The 20,059-nt window shown below is 24.5% G+C and overlaps 1 protein-coding gene across 1 annotated transcript in view; it reads right to left on the bottom strand.

Annotated features, from left to right (window-relative positions):
- Positions 1 to 20,059, bottom strand: part of LOC134828500 (uncharacterized) — a 118,449-nt gene that overhangs the window by 27,301 nt on the left and 71,089 nt on the right. Inside the window, exon 10 of the mRNA XM_063841480.1 lies at positions 19,298 to 19,477. Within this exon, the coding sequence (XP_063697550.1) occupies positions 19,298 to 19,477 (180 nt within the window). The remainder of the gene's footprint in view (positions 1 to 19,297; positions 19,478 to 20,059) is intronic.

Below are 20,059 nucleotides of genomic sequence, written 5' to 3'. Positions count from 1 at the left end.
TTGAAACCCTTCGAAATGGAAAGAAAACAGGCACTTAGCTCCTTTGATGACATTTTGTGTCACGTTTCTTACAGCAACAAACACCCTTTCCACTCATTAGGAACTACGTGTTCAGCTCAAAAAGCGGCAATTATATTTTACTCAACTCTCGAGTTGTCACTTTCACATAAAAAAAACCTTTAAAAAGGTAGAAAAAAAAACTTTTGCACGCACGTTACTCATGTCAGCAAACGACTTATCATGTCGTCGTCAGTAACACGATGACGACGACGATGTAAAATGGGAGTGTTGTAATGCAAAAATATGTAAAAAAAAATTTACATGGATATGCAGCTGAGCTGCTTTATGCCGCTTCTCGTGATGCTGATGAAAAAGTTAATTTAATGCGTGTATTTGAGCATTTTTACATTGTTTTTGTGCAAACAAGCAGGTAGAAAGCTGGTAACTTGTCTCACGTGATGCATAAATTTGTGCATGTGAGCTTTATTGTTTTCGGACGTTTTAGGAAAATGCCTAATGGAGACGCCTGGTTAACTCCGAAGCATATTCAAGTTGAATTAAAATTGCTTTTGTTCCGTCAATTTGAATAGGTAGGGTGAGCATTGTCTTTTTTTAATAAATAAAAAAAAAATTAAATTAAAAAAAATGTAAAAAAATATTTTTTAAATAAATAAATAAATAAAAAATATTAAAATTTTATTTCTTAAAATAAAAAAAAATATTTAATATTTTAATTTAATCTTTTATTTAAAATTTAATATTTTTTCAGTTTTAATTTTTTTTTTGTTATTTTATATTTTTTGATGAAAAATGTGAAAAAATTTTCTATCCAATAATTCATAAATTTAAAAATACTTAAAAATATTATGTAAAAACCAACGATTTTAATTAAAATTTGTATTTTTTATTTTTTTTCTAATTACTAGTTTAAAAAAAATAATAAAAAAAAATTATTGTAAAAATATTAGACTTTGTATAATATTTGAAAGTAATATATTTTAATAGTATTTTTGATAATTTATTTCCTAAAATTATTTTTTTTATCATTTATAGATTTGCTATAAATTTATAATATTCTTCAAGTTATTTATTTTAGAAATTATTTTTTTATTTAATTCTTTTTATATTTTTAAAGATATTTTAAAAATTTTTAAAATTAATTTTTCTCATTTTTGATATCATTTTAAATTAATAAAATTAAATTTATTTTATAAATTTTTTTATATTTTCTTTATTTTTTTTTTCTCAAGTCGAGTTTAAATTTAAATAAAAAATTAACTTTATATTTTAATAAAATTTTTGTTATTATTATTAAATTAAATTAAAATTATTAAAAAATAAATTTTAAATTAAAAAAAAAATTTTTTGAGTTAAATAATTTTTTTATATATTTTTTTTTTAAATTCTTTTAGTTTTGTCTTTTCAAAAAATTAAACATGGAAAGCCTACTTGCTTTAATATGAAACAAAAGCTGTCACTATTCATTTTCACTCCGGTCTACTCGATGTCCTCATGGGACACAATATGCATAAAAATTTGCATGATCTGACTCGCATCGCGTGCATCTCAGTGGAACAACAAGTCATATGCAAAACATGTGAACATAAGCGGAGATAAGTGCATTTGCAGCTACTTTCGTAACTTAATAAAGTGCGGAAAAGGCTTTTTGTCCGTACACAACAAAAGTGGCACTAAACGATACTTAGACCAGCCGACTTTCGCAAAACAAAAAACCACAATCTGGTCAACGAACGAATTGAAAATCTGACAAACTTTTCCTATCATTTCCAACAAAATGATTTATTTTAGGTAATAATATAAATGTTAATAGTTGTTGTACATTTACAACAGACCTCGTTGGCTGGCAAAATTTTATAAGAGGAACAAGTTGCGCAAGAAAAACTTTTATTTGAACAGATTTTCTTCTACCTCGTTCTCGCGCGTCTAAATATTGAACTCGGCAGCGACGGCACAGTGATAATGATATGGAGAATAATAATGATAGTAATTATCACGAAAAAAAAAGTAAAATAGAAGAAGAAACTTATTATCGCGAAACTAAAGTTTTGTGTGTTTTGCATAATGTTTTTAGTATATTTTGAAATATGGTGTTCGTTCGTGTCTCGTTAATGAAAGTCTAGAACTAATTTGTTAGTGAGACATACAAATTTATCAACAGGAATGAAAAAATGTATTCAAATAATTTTTTATTGTGTTTAAATTCATGAAAATTTGAGATTTTTGGGTCAAAATTAGTGAAAATTATTAAAAAATTATATTTGTGTATTTAAAATAAATTATAACAAATTAAAAAATAATTTAAATAAAATTAATTATTTTCTAAAAAAATATTTTTTTTATTTTTATTATTGATTATTTTTTATTATTTATTATTTATTATTTACTATTTATTATGATTTAAAAAATAAATTTCTTAAAAGTTTTCACAATAAATTAAGTTATATTTTTAATAATTTTATTATAATTTTTAAGTTTTTTTTTAAAAATAATTTAAAGTAAATTTAGTTAATTTTTTTAATCATCAATTTAAATTTTTATAGCTTTTGATTTTAATTCTGATTAATTCTGTTCAAAAATTTTTTGAGCTGTCAAATTATTTTTTCATAATTATTTTAAAATTTATTAGCAATATTTTTTTTAATTAATTAATTTTTTTTTATTAAAATTTTTTATTTTATTTTTTTTTTTAATAAAAATTTAAAATAAAATTTTTTAAATTTTAAATTTAAATTTAAAAAAATAATATTTTTTTTTTTTAAAATTAAAATTTTTTATTTTAAAAAATTTTTATATTTAATATTTTTTTCCAGAAAATCTTAGAATGTCTTTAAATCCATATTTCATGAATTTCCGATGACATATTTTTCATCCCTGTTTATCAAGCAAGTCACCTGATGTCACAGAAAATTTTGCAACGATGACATTGTGTAAATCCTCACATTACAAAATCAATTTGGAACCACAGCTACGTTTCCATATAAGTATTCCCTTCCTATGTTTTCTCAAATATCCCGGAGGAATAACGGGAACTTAATTACAAGACACAGTATGCAGCAACAAAAAAAAAATATTTTGTAACATTTTCCACAAAATCCGTAAATTCAGTCAAACTCTCATCAAAACTGACAGATATTTCCTGTCAAACTGATTTTTTTGTTATTTTTTTTCAGCAAATTATCCCATGAAACCAACTCTTATCCTCTTCCGACGAATAATTTTCCCTCCGTTGTCTATGACTCGCCTTGAAAATACACAAATTTCAAAATAGACAAACTTTTGCCTTTATTTAACTTGACTTGTGTGTGTACATGTCGCCTCCTGACTCGTTTTTCTCATGAAAAATGTCACATTCGTTTTTCATAAATGTCTACATCGGCAAGAGAGGGGTCGTTCGTATGTGTTGAAAATTCTATGACATCACAAAAAATTTTCCGTTATTTTCACGTGTGTGTGTCGGAAATATTATTTTCATAATATTCGTGTGTTTGTGTGCGAAAACAAACCAACTAAATTAGTGAAACAACTTTTTATTTTTTTTTGTGAGGATCTACGGAAATGTGCGTACACGAGCACCATTAAAAACATCATTTCCTAAGCCTTTTTCCTGTTGTTGTTATTATTCATGCATGATTTTATTTTATTATATATGAATTTATTATAATAAGTGACATGCGATTAATAGAGTAAAAATGGAATAAAATTAACGCACTTTTTGGCGATAGGCTCACCCATCACGTTGCGCGTCGCGAAATAAGAAAAGCAAACGAGGAAGAAGCGTTAATTGTCTTAGCGAAAAGGAAGTTTGATGCCGGATCAAATATATGGAAGATAAAAGCAAGGTAACATGACACCCTAAAAAATAAGGCGAAAATGCTTTCAAGTCGTAACATTAAATAAATATGTAACGAAATATGTGATTAAAGCAAAATTGTGAAAGTTTGATATTTTGAAGTTTTAAACTATTTTGAATGATTTTTTTTAAATATTTTACGAAAATCTTTGATACTTAAATATTTTTATTTTTTATTAAATAAAAATTATTTTTTAGGGTTTTTTTAAAAGTATAAAAAAATTATTTAAAAAATATTTTTTTTTAATTTAATAATAATTAATTATAAATAAATAATTAAAAATAAAATTTAAAATATTATAATTTTAAATAATTTTCATTTATTAAATTTTTCATTTATTTATTTTGATAAAATGAAAATAAAAATTTAATTTTTTAAATAAATTTAAATTTTTATAAAAATTTATTAAAAATAATTTTATTTATTTTTATTTCTTCAACAAAAATGTTTTATATTTTTTCAATAAATTTTCAGTTTTAAATTTTTTTTTTAATTATTTTAAAATATTTATTTTAAATTAACCACAATCATAATTTTTTTAAAGAAATTACTTTAGTATTTTTTTAAGCAATTTTTAGCTCTTTTTATTTTATTTTGTTTTTTTTTTAATAAAATTAAAATAATAATTTAAAGTATTTTTTTAAATTAAATACGAATCAAAAGTATTTTTGAATGAGTTCATATTTTTTTAAAATTTGTGCAAAAAATATTTAAGAAAAAAAATAATTCAGAAATTTTTTATTTTATTTTAATTTTTCTCTCAAACTTGCGAGATAAAATTTTTTACAATGAAGCAACCACAAATCTAGAATATTTTAAGCAAGTTTTAATTTTCCGATAACATTGTAATCCGATATTTCTACATCTCACAATTTTCTTGAAAATTGGTTACACTATTATTTTTCTCCAAGTTTTTTTTTTATTTTTAGAAAATTTTAGCATCTCATTAAAATATTAAATAAGAGAGAGAAATGTCACACGTAATTTCTGTGTACATCCAAATCCCAGGGCTATACTTAAGCACCAAAAATACATTGTTTACTCGACACTGAGTGCTTTGTTTACGAAAAGCACGAATTTTGAAGCATGTTATTACCGGAGGAAAGCAGAATTTGTATAATGAAAAGGCAATGGTTTTGCGGTAATTGTGTACGTTGCGTTGATGAAAAATAAGCATGTTTCTTCCAAACAACAACTCCATTGGCCATGTAACAAATTTATCAAATTTCTAGTTGAATGAAGTCATTTCTCTTGATTGGGAGCATTGAACTGCTGCCACTTTTTGTTCTTGTTCGTTCAATGTGAAAGGGATTGGTGCGTGTGGTTTCGAGCTCGATACGGAAAATATTGGTTTGTAATTTGACACGAAGGATCCTTAAGTCTCAATTATTATTCATATTTATCAATTTTAGTTCAATTTGGGAGGTGATCGACCAGAACAATCGAGAAGTTGCCTTCGTTCAGAAATAAAACCAATAAATTTTGTTTTGCTTGAAAACTCGAGACACCTGTTAATTACCAAACTTTATAACTATTATACGCCCATTTTGTGTTACGCACCGCACACAAAATGAAATATCTGGTTTTGAATACAATTTCTCTCATTTATTTTTGGTATTTATTTCATTTAAATTTTCTGACAATCAGTGGCGGATTTATTCTTTGGGTCTGTGATGAGAAAATTTTATTCAAATTCCAAAATTAAAACCAATTGATTTTTGACCAATACTTAGTCAGTTAAGATAAAATTAAGGAAAATTCGAAAAATAAAAATTAAATTATTTTTTGTGTAATCAAAATTTATTTAAAAAGTAAAAAACCATTAAGCATTAAAACCACTTAAGACTTAAGTTCTCAAATAGTTAAAAATTAACAAATTTTCATTTTTTAAGTTTAATTTAAATTTATTAATTATTAAAAAAAATTATTTATTAATTTTTTTTATATTTTTATATTTAACGAAGCTTTAGGATTATATTTTTTTAAGTTTAATTTTTAGTTTCCTAAGTCATAAGCTTTTGTAACTCTGCCAAAAAAAAAAAAAAAAAAAAAAAACAAAAAAGCTTAATTTTTTTTAAATTATTTAATTACAACAAATTAAAAATTTTTAAATATTTAATTTTTTGGGCTTTAAGTTCAAAAAAATTTTTTTTTTGACTTAACTTATGTTAATTAAGTCATTAAGTCAACATTAAAATTTTTTGGTTAAAAATTAATTAATTTTCCATAAGTTTCAATTTAAAAAAAAAATAAAAACATTAATAAAATTAAAAATATTTTAAAAACTAAAAATAAATAAATTAAAAAAATACTTTTGAAAATTTTGACTTAAAAATTAATTAAAAAAAAAATATATGTATAAAATATTTAAAAAAAATAATAAAATATTAAATAAAAAAATTATTAAATTTTTATCAACTTTTGTCTCAAAAAATCTTCCGCCCCTGCTTTTTAAGTGCAATTTTCACATAATTTTCTTTCCATAAAACTCACATGGAATGGATTGCCATTCAAATTTTAAGCAAGAAGCGTTGCTTGAATATTACTCTCAATGTTACAGGTGTTAAATTATTTCCAAGAGCACACACCCTCGAAATATGCTCAAGACAAGTAGTTTTTTGTCTACTTTTCGCCGAGCAGAATTTTTTCCCTTTGCCACAAACTTTGTAAATGAGAACTTTTGTGTGTGGCAAGAAGAAATTATTATTTTATTTTAAACTTATGCACAGCATTTTTTTTCATAAAATGCAGGAACAAGTATTAATTGCTTGGAAAGATTTTTTTTTTCTTTTCAGTGAATTTTAAGTTCATACCAAAAAAAAAAAATTAATGATGATGAAGAAAAAAGTTTCAACTTTGTGGCTCGTATTTCTTCAATTTTTCATAAAAAAAAATTCCGAGAAGCGTCAAAATTGATTAAATTTCAAAAAAAAAAAAATTAATGAAATCGCTAGTGTCAGCGAGATGGGAAATAGGCAATGAAAAATCCCATCAAAGTCGACACCATCTCAATCGAGGCATGATAATGAACGGAACAACTATCACATCGTCATCGGTCTCGCTTGCAAAAACATCCAAACTATGCAAAGACTGATGGAAATAAAAAAAAAAACAAGAATTTTATAAACAACTGAAAAAAAAACGAAAACGATAAATGTTTCAAAGCGTAAAACAATGTTTTTCCTCCCGTTTTTCTGGTCGGTCTTTCACAATATAAACTTTTTTTTCTATTTTTTAAGGTTTTTTTTCGCATTCATTTGTCTGTCTTTGCTGTAGATTCATTTTTCGCCAAATGCCTATATAATGAATCCTGTCTTGGTATGCGGATTAAAAAAAAACACACAAAAAATGTTGTCTAACTGTGTGACAAATTGTGAACGAATTGTGATGAGGCCCGATAGCTACCAAGTAGTCGACGAGGAGGACGATGATGATGTTGGAAAAGGACACTGACGACAAAAAAAAAACAAGAAAAATTACAGAGTAAAACACGACGCATGACACACGTTCAAGCGGCGGCTCTCTAGCGTTGGAATATCAAACGAAATAACAAATTGTTTTGCTCCGAACCAAACAAAAAATAATCATGTTCTCTTTTTTTCCCGAGATGTTGTTTTTGTTGTTTGTTGGGCCTGTTATTCGCCAGTTATTTGTGGAAAAAAGTGGGAGATGGATTCGTATATTTTTTTTTGTGTGTGGGCTTACAAGGGTAAGTGATACAATTTTTATGCATGTATATTACGTTGTGAAAATTTTGTGTCTCGAAAATTGAGAAAAATTTAATTTTTTATTTTTGCTTCGATTTTTTTTTTTATTTATTATATTTTATTTATTTATTTTTTTTAATAAATAAAAGAATTTTAATGCAAAATATTTAAAAGCTTTTTCAAGAATTAATTATTTTATTTTTCTATTTAATATTTTATATTATTTAATTTTGTATTTTTAATTTTTTATTTTATTTTATTTTTTTTTATTTTTAAAAATAACAAAAATGTTCCGATTTTTTTTTTGTTCATAGACGTTTTAGAAAAAAATAAATCAAAATCAATCAAAATTCTATTTTTTAATTATTTTTTTTTTAATTTAAAAGTAATGAATTAAAAATTAATTTCATACAAAGTCATTTTATTTTAGGTATTTAATTTATTAATTTTTATGAAACATTTGAAAAAATACTAAAAAAAAAATAATTTTTCTCATTTTTTTATATTGCATAATTAATTTAATTTTAATTAAAAATAATTGATTTTATTTAAATTTAAAAATTTATTTTTTTTAGATTTTATTTTTCATAAAAATTTAAATAAATAACAAAAAAATAATAAAGCAATAAAATGACTTTAATCGCCAATTATTTTCATTTATTTAAATTTAAAATTATTATAATTAATTGAAAAAAATAAAAATTACTTGTTTCTTTTTAATTAAATTTTTGTTTTTATAAATTCAAAATATAATTTAAAAATAATTAAAAAAATTATTATTTTTTAATCTAAATTATTTTGACATTTATTTATTTTTTTTTAAATTTAAAAAAAATAATTTATTAAAATTACTCTCCAATTAATCGCAATTTTTTTTACTTACAAAACTTGTACAAAACACAAATTTTTCACAAACATCTCGGAAAAGAAACAGCGTGCGACAAACATTTCTCTTTACATTTGGGGGACAACGACAAGTGATTCAACGGATTTCCCTTTTATGACTTGTTTATAGCTGTGCTTTGAGATTTTCGTCGCGTTCACGGAAAATTTTTGTGCACGAAAATACAAAAAAAAGTGAAGAAAAATATTGTCAGATAAAATGAAATAAAAAGGGATTTTTTGACAAAAATAAAAAAAGGTCTCAAATAACCATTGGTCGTACTTAAATACCAATTATAATGCTGATTCCCGCTGCTTTGATACTAAATTTATACTAAAACTGGTCATAATCATAAAGGTATAAATGGCAAGAAAAAATGGATTATTACAACGATGATTGATGATGTTGGTCGACAAAACAATCAAATGTTGTGTTTTTTATCTTTATCTTCGCATTTTGGGTCATTTATATAATTCTGCCATGGTCAATTTACGAGAAAAGGTGAGATTTGAGGATTTCTCGAGAAAAACTTGATTGAAAGACGAGTAATTTCCGCACTGGATTTGGTGTTGATGGAAACATTTTTCACAATTTGACCTCGTCTGTCTCAAGAAGTCATCTATGTAAATGTCTCAATAATAATTTTTCATGTTTTATCCAATTTTACCTTTTTTTTGCCCAACTTTCGTGACAAATGACTTCCAAAGTTATCAAGAATCACTTTGCATGTCAGTCTCCCTTCTCTCTAAGAACTAATGTGAGCCATTCATCAAACGGAGTGTCTCCATCCAGTGCGATATTCGGGCAAAAATGAACACAAAATGACTGATTATGTTATAAAAGAGAACATTTAGATGTATTCATGTCAAAATTAACACCAACAATGTCACATCTATTCTCGTTTTATTTTTTTTTTTTTGCCACACAATAAACACAACAAAAATGCTTCGAGGAGACGGAGAGTGAGAGACAAGATGCGACAACAACACGATATGTTTCAATCAATTTCGTAAACGAAATTCCATTAATTTTTTTTTTATCGATGTCGGAAAAATTTTTTTTGGAGTGATATCAATTGTGAAACAAAGATAACGTTCGAAAGTTTTTTTTGTGTCTTTATGGAGAGTGAGTATAAAAATTCGCACAAACGCAATTTTTGATAAAATTTTTCTTTGAAAACGATTATGACATTTTTATGGTTTTTAAAAATTTATTTAAGTTTTTTTTATTTTTAAATAAATTTATTTTTTTTTATTTTTATTTGATTTTAAATATTAAATAATAGAAAAAAAATTAATTATAAAAAAACTAAATGATAAAAATTATCATTAATGGAAAAATTAATTTAAAATTAATTAATAATTTTTTAATTTATTTTAAAATTAGTATTTAAATTTTTTTTTTACTTAGAACGAAAAAAAAAATATTTAAATTTTGTTTACAAAAAGGATAAATTAATAGAAAAATATATAAAAAAAATTATATTATTTTAATTTCATTTTTTTTAATTTTTGGATCGACTTTTTAGAATTTTTACAGTTCAAAATATTCTTGTACAAATAAAAAAATATTTTTTGCAATATTTCCGTTTTTTGAAGAAAAAAGATTCAATAATTTTTTATCGTCTTCTTATTTTTTTTTCAATGAAACAATTATTTAAAAAAAAAATTAATTTCACCTTGAAAAAAAAATTTCGCTTGAAAAAAAAAATTTTAATTATAAATTTACCCTTTTGAGATAAATTTAAAAAAAAATAATAAGTATAAAATATAAACAAAAAAAAAATAAAAATTTTTAGAAATTTTTTGGCAAAATTAAGTAAATTTTTTAATAAAAATAATTTTCTACAATTATTATTACAATTAAAATTATTTACAAAAAAATATTAAATTAAAAAAAAAATAATTTTAATTAATTAAATTTGTTTTTAAAAAATTATTAATTTGTTTTTCAAAATCATAAAAAAAATTTTTGAAAAAACTACTTTTAAAATTTTATAACTTTTTTGAAAATTTTATCAAAAATAGCACATGTGTGATTTATCATGTTAAATTTTCTTATATTGCGGTGAAAAACAATAAAGAGTCTCTTTTCTTCGCTGAAATGGAAATATTTTGATCGAAATATTTCTTATACTATATTGTCGTAATATGACTCCTTCTCTGCAATACCCTTTCACTGCCCCGAAGGTACAAATGTAACTCTGTCTATTTCCATTAACTTTTTGAAGAAATTGATTCGAAATTGCGAGGAAACTGTCGAGCCAGTCAAGATAGCAACAATATATGGACCGCATACCTTTCGAATTATATTAATCTAATAAATCAATCTCTTGGTCTATTGTGTGTCATTTTCTCGTGAAGAAGATCACTTTTACATCCCATTCTCGCCGACTTGCCGCAATAACGATGACAAAGATGATGATGGGTAAAAAATATAATGTCATTTCTGTTTTTATTTATTCTTTATTATTTTATTTTGTTGCCACAAACGTGTGTTATCACCAGAAGAACAGAAATTATTTTTTAACGATTAAATTTCTCATCATCGCCGAGAATTGTAAAAAGGAAAATGCGGCAAGTTTATCATTTATTGTGTGGAAATGTGTGGAAGGTTGATTAGAGTGACGTTAAAATTTGTTGTGGCATCACTTTTCGACGCGTACGCAACGAAGACAAACACGTGCGGTGCTAAAATCTGGCAGCTTATGTTCTGAGGTTTCTCAATATTTTATGAATTTGGATTGTCACAAAGGAATACTTAAAAATAATGAAAGACAATGAATGAAAAACGCCGCGTTATGGTGTGAGGTTTGACGATGACATAACGAGAAAATGTGGCGAAATGTGATTTGAAGATTATTTTTTACCCCTTTTTTCTGCTTGTGTGACACCGAGCTATCGTTAAGAGGGAATTGCTCAATTTTTTTCTATCTGGAGCAAAATGATGGTGAGAAAAAAAAATTTTTTTTTTCATTAAAATTTTCCTTATTTTAGAATTTAAAGGCTTTTTGTTTGGTTTTTACTCATTTCTTCATTTTACTCAGTACTTAACTAAGTAAACTTTCCGAGGAACAAAGGTAATGTGTCTCATCCAATTCAGGTTACGAAATAATCCTAACCTCTTTTCGTTGTGAATTATTTTCTATGTGCAATAAAAAAAAAGCCGAGAGATAAACAAGTGAGGATTGTTCCATTTATTTTTCTTGTGATTCTAAAGGTTGAGTATAATTGAAGAATGAAGCTCGAGCTAAAATCCAGGATTAAAGCTTTAATTTAGTTTAATTCAAAAAAAAATTTTTTATCAATATTTAGTTGAAAATTTTTTTTTAAATCTTCAAATATTTTTAAAAATTATTTTTTTAAATTATTTTTAATTATTTTTCTTACTTTTTTACACTAAATTTAAAAAAAATAATTTTTTAAGGTAAAATATTTCAATTTGCTTATTTTTGATTAAAAAAATTCTTAATTATTTGAGTAAAATTTTTAAAAAATTAAATTTAAATAAAATAAAGAAGGTATTTATTTATTTAAATTTTATATTTTTATAATTTTTATATTTTTTTTAAAATTATAAATTATTTTATATAAAATTTAATTTTAATTTAATATTAATTTATTTTTTTATTTTAAATTAATAAATTATTTTTAAATAAAAATTATTAATTTGAATAATAAAATAATTTTTAAAAATAATTTATTAATTTAAAAATAAATTAAAAAATAATTCAATAAAATAAAAATTTTGAATTTAAATAAATAAATTTATTAATTAAAATTAAATTAAAAAAATTAAAAATTTATTTAAAAAAGTATAAATTAAATATTTAAAAAAAATAATTAAATACCTATTTAATTTTTAAATTTTTTAAATTTAATTTTTAATTTAAAAATATAAATTGGGTTAAAGTCTCTATAGTATAAACTTTGGAATCATAAATTTTATCAAAAAATTTTATTTTTTTAATGCACATAAAATCTACTTCTACATAAGAAAGAAGATTAAAATCCGCTGTGCGCTCCAATCTTGCATGTAAAATTTTTTAGGTATTATAACAAAAATACGACTTTTGCATCGCACAAATGCAATAAAAAAAGGTAGAAAGCAAACTGATTGTGTTAAAAGTCAGTTGAGTAAATATTTTGCTTTTTAAGCTAAGAAAAGATGATTACATGTTTTTTTTATTATTTCACAGACTGCGAATCTAGTGATTTTCGTCCCGAGACAATGTCACAGTATGAGACACGGAGCAAGTATTTATAACTAAAAGTCATGTTCGGAGAAAAGTTTCTTGCTTGTTTGTCTCTCAATTGAAACAAACAACTGCACGAAATATTTCATACAGCCTCAACTTTTTATTCTGACAGTTTTGCCAAGTTTATCCTCTCGCTCGTAGTTCGTTCGTTCACTTGCCTGCTTGCTTGTTAGGAAACTAATGAAAAGAAGTCTTTCATCGCAATTTTTCTTTTCAAAAGGTGTGGAGGAGATGCGACAAGAGGAGGAGACGTGAAAAGCAACTGAAACCTCATTAAAAACTGGGAGGAAGAGCTTTTGTGAACTTTTAATTTACTTCTCATTTCATTCAGTCGCAGATACGAAGAAATTTTTTAATCAGCCGAGACTTTTTCTTCTGTTTTTGTTGATCGCAGCAACGAGGATAAATGGAGTAAAGACAGTCCATTCATCATTCGATTGAAATAAATTCCAACGGATCCTCCGGAGATTGATTATGATATAATTAATTTCATTTGAACTTTGTGTTCAGAAGCGTCGAGTTCATTTCGCTAAAGAGAAGAGGAAAAAAAATGTCTTTCAGCAAATTAATCAAATAGGCAAATACTTAATATTGCTTTATTTATTTCAATGGAATTTTTTTCGCAGCACTTTTTGTAGCATTCTGTGTCATTTAAGGCCATTTGTCGTTCGGAAAATTGCTGGAGCAGTTTATGTTTCTCTTTAATTAGATTACCTCTGAACGTCGAAACTGACCTACTCTACTCAGCAAAATGTTATGGACAGACGTCGTGTGCAGTACAGAGATTATTCAGTCAAGTTACAGGCATCAGAGTATGAATGATAACGTTGACAGTTGAATAAATGGAATAAATTACAAAAAGCATATTCAATGTTCATTTTTTTCTGTGGCATTTCTAAGAAAAAATCTGCTGTTATGCAAGGATTGACGTCAATGAAAAGAGATGTAATAATTTTTTTTCTACGAAATGTGCACTGGGATGAGTTTTATTTTTTCTACGAAATGTGCATTGGGAATTATTAAATATTAAATATTTTTAGCTCGAAATATAAAAATCTTAACCCAATGAACATTTCAATTTTTTCCTAATGCACATTCTTCTTTTAGTTTGAGTTTTAGTTTCATTGACCCAGTGCAAAATCGTATTTGTGCCCCATTCCATATTCTGAATTTACTGTATTTACAAAGAGAAAATTTTGAATGTTGATTGGGATAAAAATTTACTGTAAAGACTCAAATATAAAATTAAACGAGCAATAGATTGAAAATTAAGAATGTTAACTGGGACAAAAAAAATAGATTGTATAATTATTTTCCCAGTGCACATTTTTTTATTCCTGATAGAATTTAATTAGAACCCATTTTATTTTTATCAAATTTAAAATTTTTATATTTTACCTAATCCAAATTTTATTTTTTAAATGTTAACTGGGATGATAAAAAATGAATGTACACTGGGGCAAAAATCATAAGTATATGAAATGTTGGCTGGGATGAAATTTCAAATTATGCATTGGGACAAAAAATGACAAATTTTAATTTGGACAATTTTGAAAAATGTTTAGTAGGATAAAAATTCAAAATGTCAACTGGGTTAATTGAAATCCATTAGCTCAATTTTCAACGACAACTTTCTACCATTACTTTTTCATGAATGACGATCGATTTTTCTTTTTGTACGGATAAAAATGAATGCAAATTCGGAAAACTTTAACGAAAACGTGTCTAACATATTCTCCTCTCATTTCGCACGCTTAATTTTAAAGACGAAAGTAATGCTCTTTGTAAACTTTAATAAATTATGATGATGTTGTTACATAACTTACAAACAAAGAAGACAACAACGGAGACGACGACGACACAGAAAAAAAAACAAAGAAAGACAAAGATGAAAAAGTTTAGAGAAGAAACTTATTTTCTTTTTGGCTTATAAATTTGCCACTTATTCATCATTTTATTTCATTACTTTGGCATCAGGCATAGTGTTGAGTTTATAGCCCAGGAGCTACGACGACGATGCCTAAATACTTTATGACACATTTTTACACTCAATGTGAGACTTCCATCCCTGCTTTCTTTGCGTTTCGTCTTCCGCTTCGTCTTTGCGATTCACATGAATAAGTAAAATTTGTACTCGTTTTTTTTTTCTCGCCTCCTTTATACTTTAGTTAAATAATAATATACACAAAACATGGTTTGTGCATTTTATTTTTTTTTTGTGCCATTGCTTCTTAAAATTTCCAAATAAATATATACAATTCACGCTCGGTCGTCGTCATGCCTGCCTGGCGTTCATTTAGAGAATCCGAAGCGTATTGCTAATAATAATAAGCGCAAAAAATAAAATAAAATAAAAATTGAAGGGAAAATGGAGACTCTTTTGTATTAAACTCGGGAACGTTTTTCATTTAATAAAGAGTACAATGAAAAGTTTGGAAGTTTTTTTTTTCTTGTGAGAACAGACCGAAATTGCTTAAAGTAATTCATGACTTAATATAAATTTCAAATGCAGCCGAATATTAAGTTGGATCACGTGTATTTTTGTGGATGTTGGAAGTCAAAGGCACCTTGGATGGTTCAATTCAATTTAACCCATTTTGCTGCCTTTTCTTTGGGGAATATCAAATGTTACAGTTTTCGTTTTAAATTACATCTTTATATTTGTTTCTTTTTGTGTTGTTGTTGATTATTGTTATGATCAACTCTAGAAATAACAGTTATTGAAAGATGTTTGGAGCACCTTCGTTTTTTTAAATTAAAAAAAAAATCTTTTTGGTTGTCCTAATTTTTTTGTGATTTTTTTTTTTAGAAAATAAAATATAATTTTTATGTTATTTATAAAATTTAAAAAAAAAATTTTTTTCAATTTAAGTCATTTAAATAATTTTAAATAAAAAAAATTAAAATTAAATAAGAATTTAATTTAAAAAAAAAAACTAAATCAATTTAATTTTTTTTTACATTTTTGGCTATAAAGTTAAATGTTTATAAATTTTTATTTTTTTTTAAAGATATTTTTTATTTTACATTTTGGAAAAATTTTTTAAATAAAATAAAAAAATTAACTTAAATAAATTAAAGTCTCAAAAAAATTAAAGAAATAAAAAAAATAAAAATAAATAAACAATAAAAATAAATAAAATATTTTTTAAATAAATAAAAAATCTTAAAATAAATTAAATCAATAATAAATTAATTAAAAAAATAAAATAAAATAAAATAAATTAAAAAAATTAAAAAATATTTTTTAAATAAAAAAAAAAATTAAAAAAAATTTTATTAAAAATAAATTAATTGAAATGTCAAAATAATTAAAAAAATATTAAATAAAAAAATAAATTACAAGCCCTACAATTTTTTTTTTAAATTTTTGAATATTAAAAAATTAATTAAAAAAATTTAAAAAAAAATATTCAGAATTTTTTTTTATTTATTTATTTTTAATTACCTAATAGTCTCTAAAAATTAAAAAAAAATAAAATAAATAAAAAATTCTCATGTAAAAGCGCTTTAGTTTTTGCGGAAATGTCACTAAAAAATCCAATGAAACTTAAAACCTCCTGCCAAGCACTTTGAATTCCCCATCGTCTTTTTTTCGTGTGTAACATAAACTTGATATTCACTTCCCAAGAAGAAACACAATTCGTTCACATGTGTTGCCATCATTGTTGTTGTTGTCGTCTTATAAACCAATAATAATAACAATAATATTTACTAACAATATTCAAGTGCAAAAAATTGCTCAGAAATTGAAAATTTATTTATAAGATCAAACGACAGCAGCAGGCAGGCATGTCAACATCAATTCTCGTGAATCAGAGAGAAAAAAAACGAAAAACGACAAAAAAAGATACTCTATTTTCGCATTCATCCCACAACACATAACACTCGCAATTACGGGTCTTTTGTTTCATTTCACATCATTTATAACGCAAACACACACTTTCCATCCTTCCTCGACAATTAGATATTCCGGTGGTTTGTTCGTCTTTTTTGATGGTCAAAATCACATGAGACATGACATTGTCAACTTATTTGCGGCACAAGATAGACTACGGACTGCGAATTGCCGTTATCAAGGCAAAACAAATGGGTTCATCTCTCATATCTCGCCGCTGTCCGAGACGCAGACGAAACTGAAATTAATCAAAGTCGAGAGATTTTTTTATTGTTTTGCGCTCCGAATGCGTCAAGAGTTGTTTGTTGCGGTTGTTTGAAGAGTAAAAAGCAAAAAAAAAAAAATGCGAGAGATTTTTATTTTTGAAAAAAAAAAATTTACTCGAATTAATTTAATTGATATGTTCCTTTTTTGTTGTTTGTGGTAGTTGCGGCGTTACCGATGGCGGTGACACAGTGAATGAGGCATTAATTAAGTGACCGAGGCGCGCTTGTTGAGGCAAAATTAATTTTATCGGCGGTGTTGACACATTTTAAATGTCACTAGATTTATTTATTTATTTTTTTTCTTCGTTAAAAGTCAACAGTGCAGGAAAAAAATAAGAATGAGAATAAAGAATCTCAATTTCATGCAAAAAAAAAAAGAGAGATTGCATCCTCTGCCAAATGAACTTCCTCTGTTACAATTTCTTTCGCCTCTTATCTCAATAAACATAAATTTATCGTCATCATCATCTACTTTAGGCGTACGAGTGGAAGAGAGAAGCAGTTTTATGAAGAAAAAATCATCATCATCGTCAGTCATGACGCTACTTATGCCAACTTTTTCAATATAATATTAATAAGAAATATTTTTCATTATTTATTTATTCACGTAAAAATGTGCTCGTACAATTTTTTTTCTCTTTTTTTGCAGAAATATTTTTTTTTCTTAACTTTTAGTAAAGTTACACATTGGAAAATTTATTTACAATAAACTTATATTATTATAGTTCAGAAGTGCAAGAGACATTCATTTGAATTTATTTGCGAAAAATGCGTTGTTCTGTGGCGGTTTTTTGTTTCTTATTTCACACTTAAAATATTTTTTTTTATTTTTTCATAAATATTTTTTTAAGAGTTAAAATGAATAAAAAAAAAATAATGATCAAGATTTTATTTGAAAAAAAAAAATATAAAAATAAATACAAAAAAAAATAAATGAATAAATAAAATAAAAAAAAAATAAAAAATTTTTTTTTTCATTTTGAACAATTTAAAAATAAAAAAAAATCTATTTATTATGCATCCGAAAATTTTAATTTAAAGTTTAAAATAATTAATCAATTATTTTTTTTTAATTTAAATTAAATTATTTTAATTTAAATTATTATTTAATTTAATCAAAATTTTAATTCAAATTTTTTGAAATTAATAAATTTTAAAAATTTTTAATTTTTTTTATTAATTTTTTTTTATTAAAATTTTTGTTTGAATTAAATTTCATTATTTAAAACATCAAATAATTCTATAATTATTTTTTTTTTATTTTACTTAAATAATTTTTAATATTTTTTTTTCTTTCCTTATTATTTATATTTAATGAAAATTAAAATTAGTTTTTATTTTTTTTAAATTAGACAGAAAAGAATTAATCCCAATAAAATTTTAATGACAATTAAAAAAAATTTTATTTGAAATTTTTGAGAAAATAAAATTTATTTTAAGTAAGAATAAATAAAATTTTAAAAAAATTGATCAAATAATAAAAATCACGCTAAAAAAACCCACTGTGCGTAAAATTATCTCGAGCAAAAAAACAAGAAAAACGGCATTCCAATAAGCAAAGTAGACTAAAGTCTAATTGGAATCCAACATGAAAGCTGACGTTGACGTTCGTTGATTTTAACGGAATTTCGACGAAAATTCTCAAGGGGATTTACCAAAATAAAAATTCTTTCGCATAAATTTCAGGAAATTATTTTAAATTCACAAAACACTTCAAAGGACTCCAATTCACACAAATTGTTTGGTAAAATAAAAATCCTCCCACTGTATTTAGAATATTTTGTATTTCAATGATGAGTTAAAATATTTTTTTTTTCACAACAAAAAATAATAACAGCAATAGTAGTAAGTTAAACGGCAAAAGTTCAAAACTCAATTTATATTTATTTTATTAAATTTTCCCCTTTTTAAATAATTTTATTTTAATAATACGGCTTCATTATGCCGCCTCGATGGCTTGTCTGTAAACTTTTTTTTTACGATTATTGATATTTTTTTAACACAAACACAACTTTTTTTTACATTTTTTTTTTTGCGACAACATCGGAGAGAGTGTTTTTTTAATATTTTTATGTTCTGCTAATTTGTAAGTCATATCGAGAAATTTACTTTTCTCAATTTGTTTCACTTGGTTTATTTTTTCATATTTTTTTTTTTTTTTTGCTTCTTTATATCATGCGGCACTTTATATAATTATTCACTCATTTCTGTACGAAGAGTATTAATTATGATGAATTGGAATTCTTGTCTTCGTATTTATTGAACGGAAGAATGCAGAACTTATTGAATAAATTAAACTTAAATAAAATTCCTCTGATTGCTCTCTTTCTGAAGTAATTGACCTCTTGCCGTGATGTGAGAATATTTTTGTCATCCGAAAGAAAAATAATAAATAAAAATAAATTGTACTTACCAATACAATCGGGTAATGTTTTGTCCCACGTGTGTCTCTCACGTATGCAGACTAATTCACGACTGGCGGCAGCTGTATCGGGAAAGACGTATTTTGAATCACAGACAAAATTTAAAACGTGTTCCGTTCTTTGAACCAAACTAACATGTGATGGTATCGGGGGTTCAATACAACCTAACGCTGTGTATTTCCCATTCAGGTTTGCATCGCCATACGAGAAAATGCCGAGAGACGAACGAATGTGCATGAAAGAAAAAGAAGAGAAAATTCGTCATGAGAGAAAATTCGAGAGAAAAATAACGCAAAATGCCGTAAGAGAAAGGGAGACAACGACATTCCCTCGTAAAATCATGAATAAGGACGAATATAATGAATCCATTCAAAAAACAGTAAAAATCCCATTACTCTTCCACACACACACACAAAGACATACATTAATTGACACAAACGCAACTGAATATCCATAATTCACATAAAATATAATTTTTCTTATCATGTACAACTGTGATTATTATATTATGTGAATTTTGTGTTTACAAAATAGTAGCCGAGTTCTGTTCAATGTTCACTTTGGTCGTATTTTATTGACTCTACGTTACTATTATTATCTTTGTACATATGAATCGTACTATTTTTTTATCTCTGAATTCCCATTCAACTCAAGTACGAAACAACTTTTGCTCGATTCTCTATCGAAAATACAATAATAATAATGTTCGGAGAACTCTCATGCATGATTCAAACAATAAATGTGATTTTGAA

The sequence above is a fragment of the Culicoides brevitarsis genome, chromosome 2 (genome assembly GCF_036172545.1).
Source record: "Culicoides brevitarsis isolate CSIRO-B50_1 chromosome 2, AGI_CSIRO_Cbre_v1, whole genome shotgun sequence".
Taxonomy (NCBI): Eukaryota; Metazoa; Arthropoda; class Insecta; order Diptera; family Ceratopogonidae; genus Culicoides; species Culicoides brevitarsis.
The sequence above is the reverse complement of the archived record's forward strand: the minus strand, read 5'-3'. Positions and strand labels throughout refer to the sequence as shown.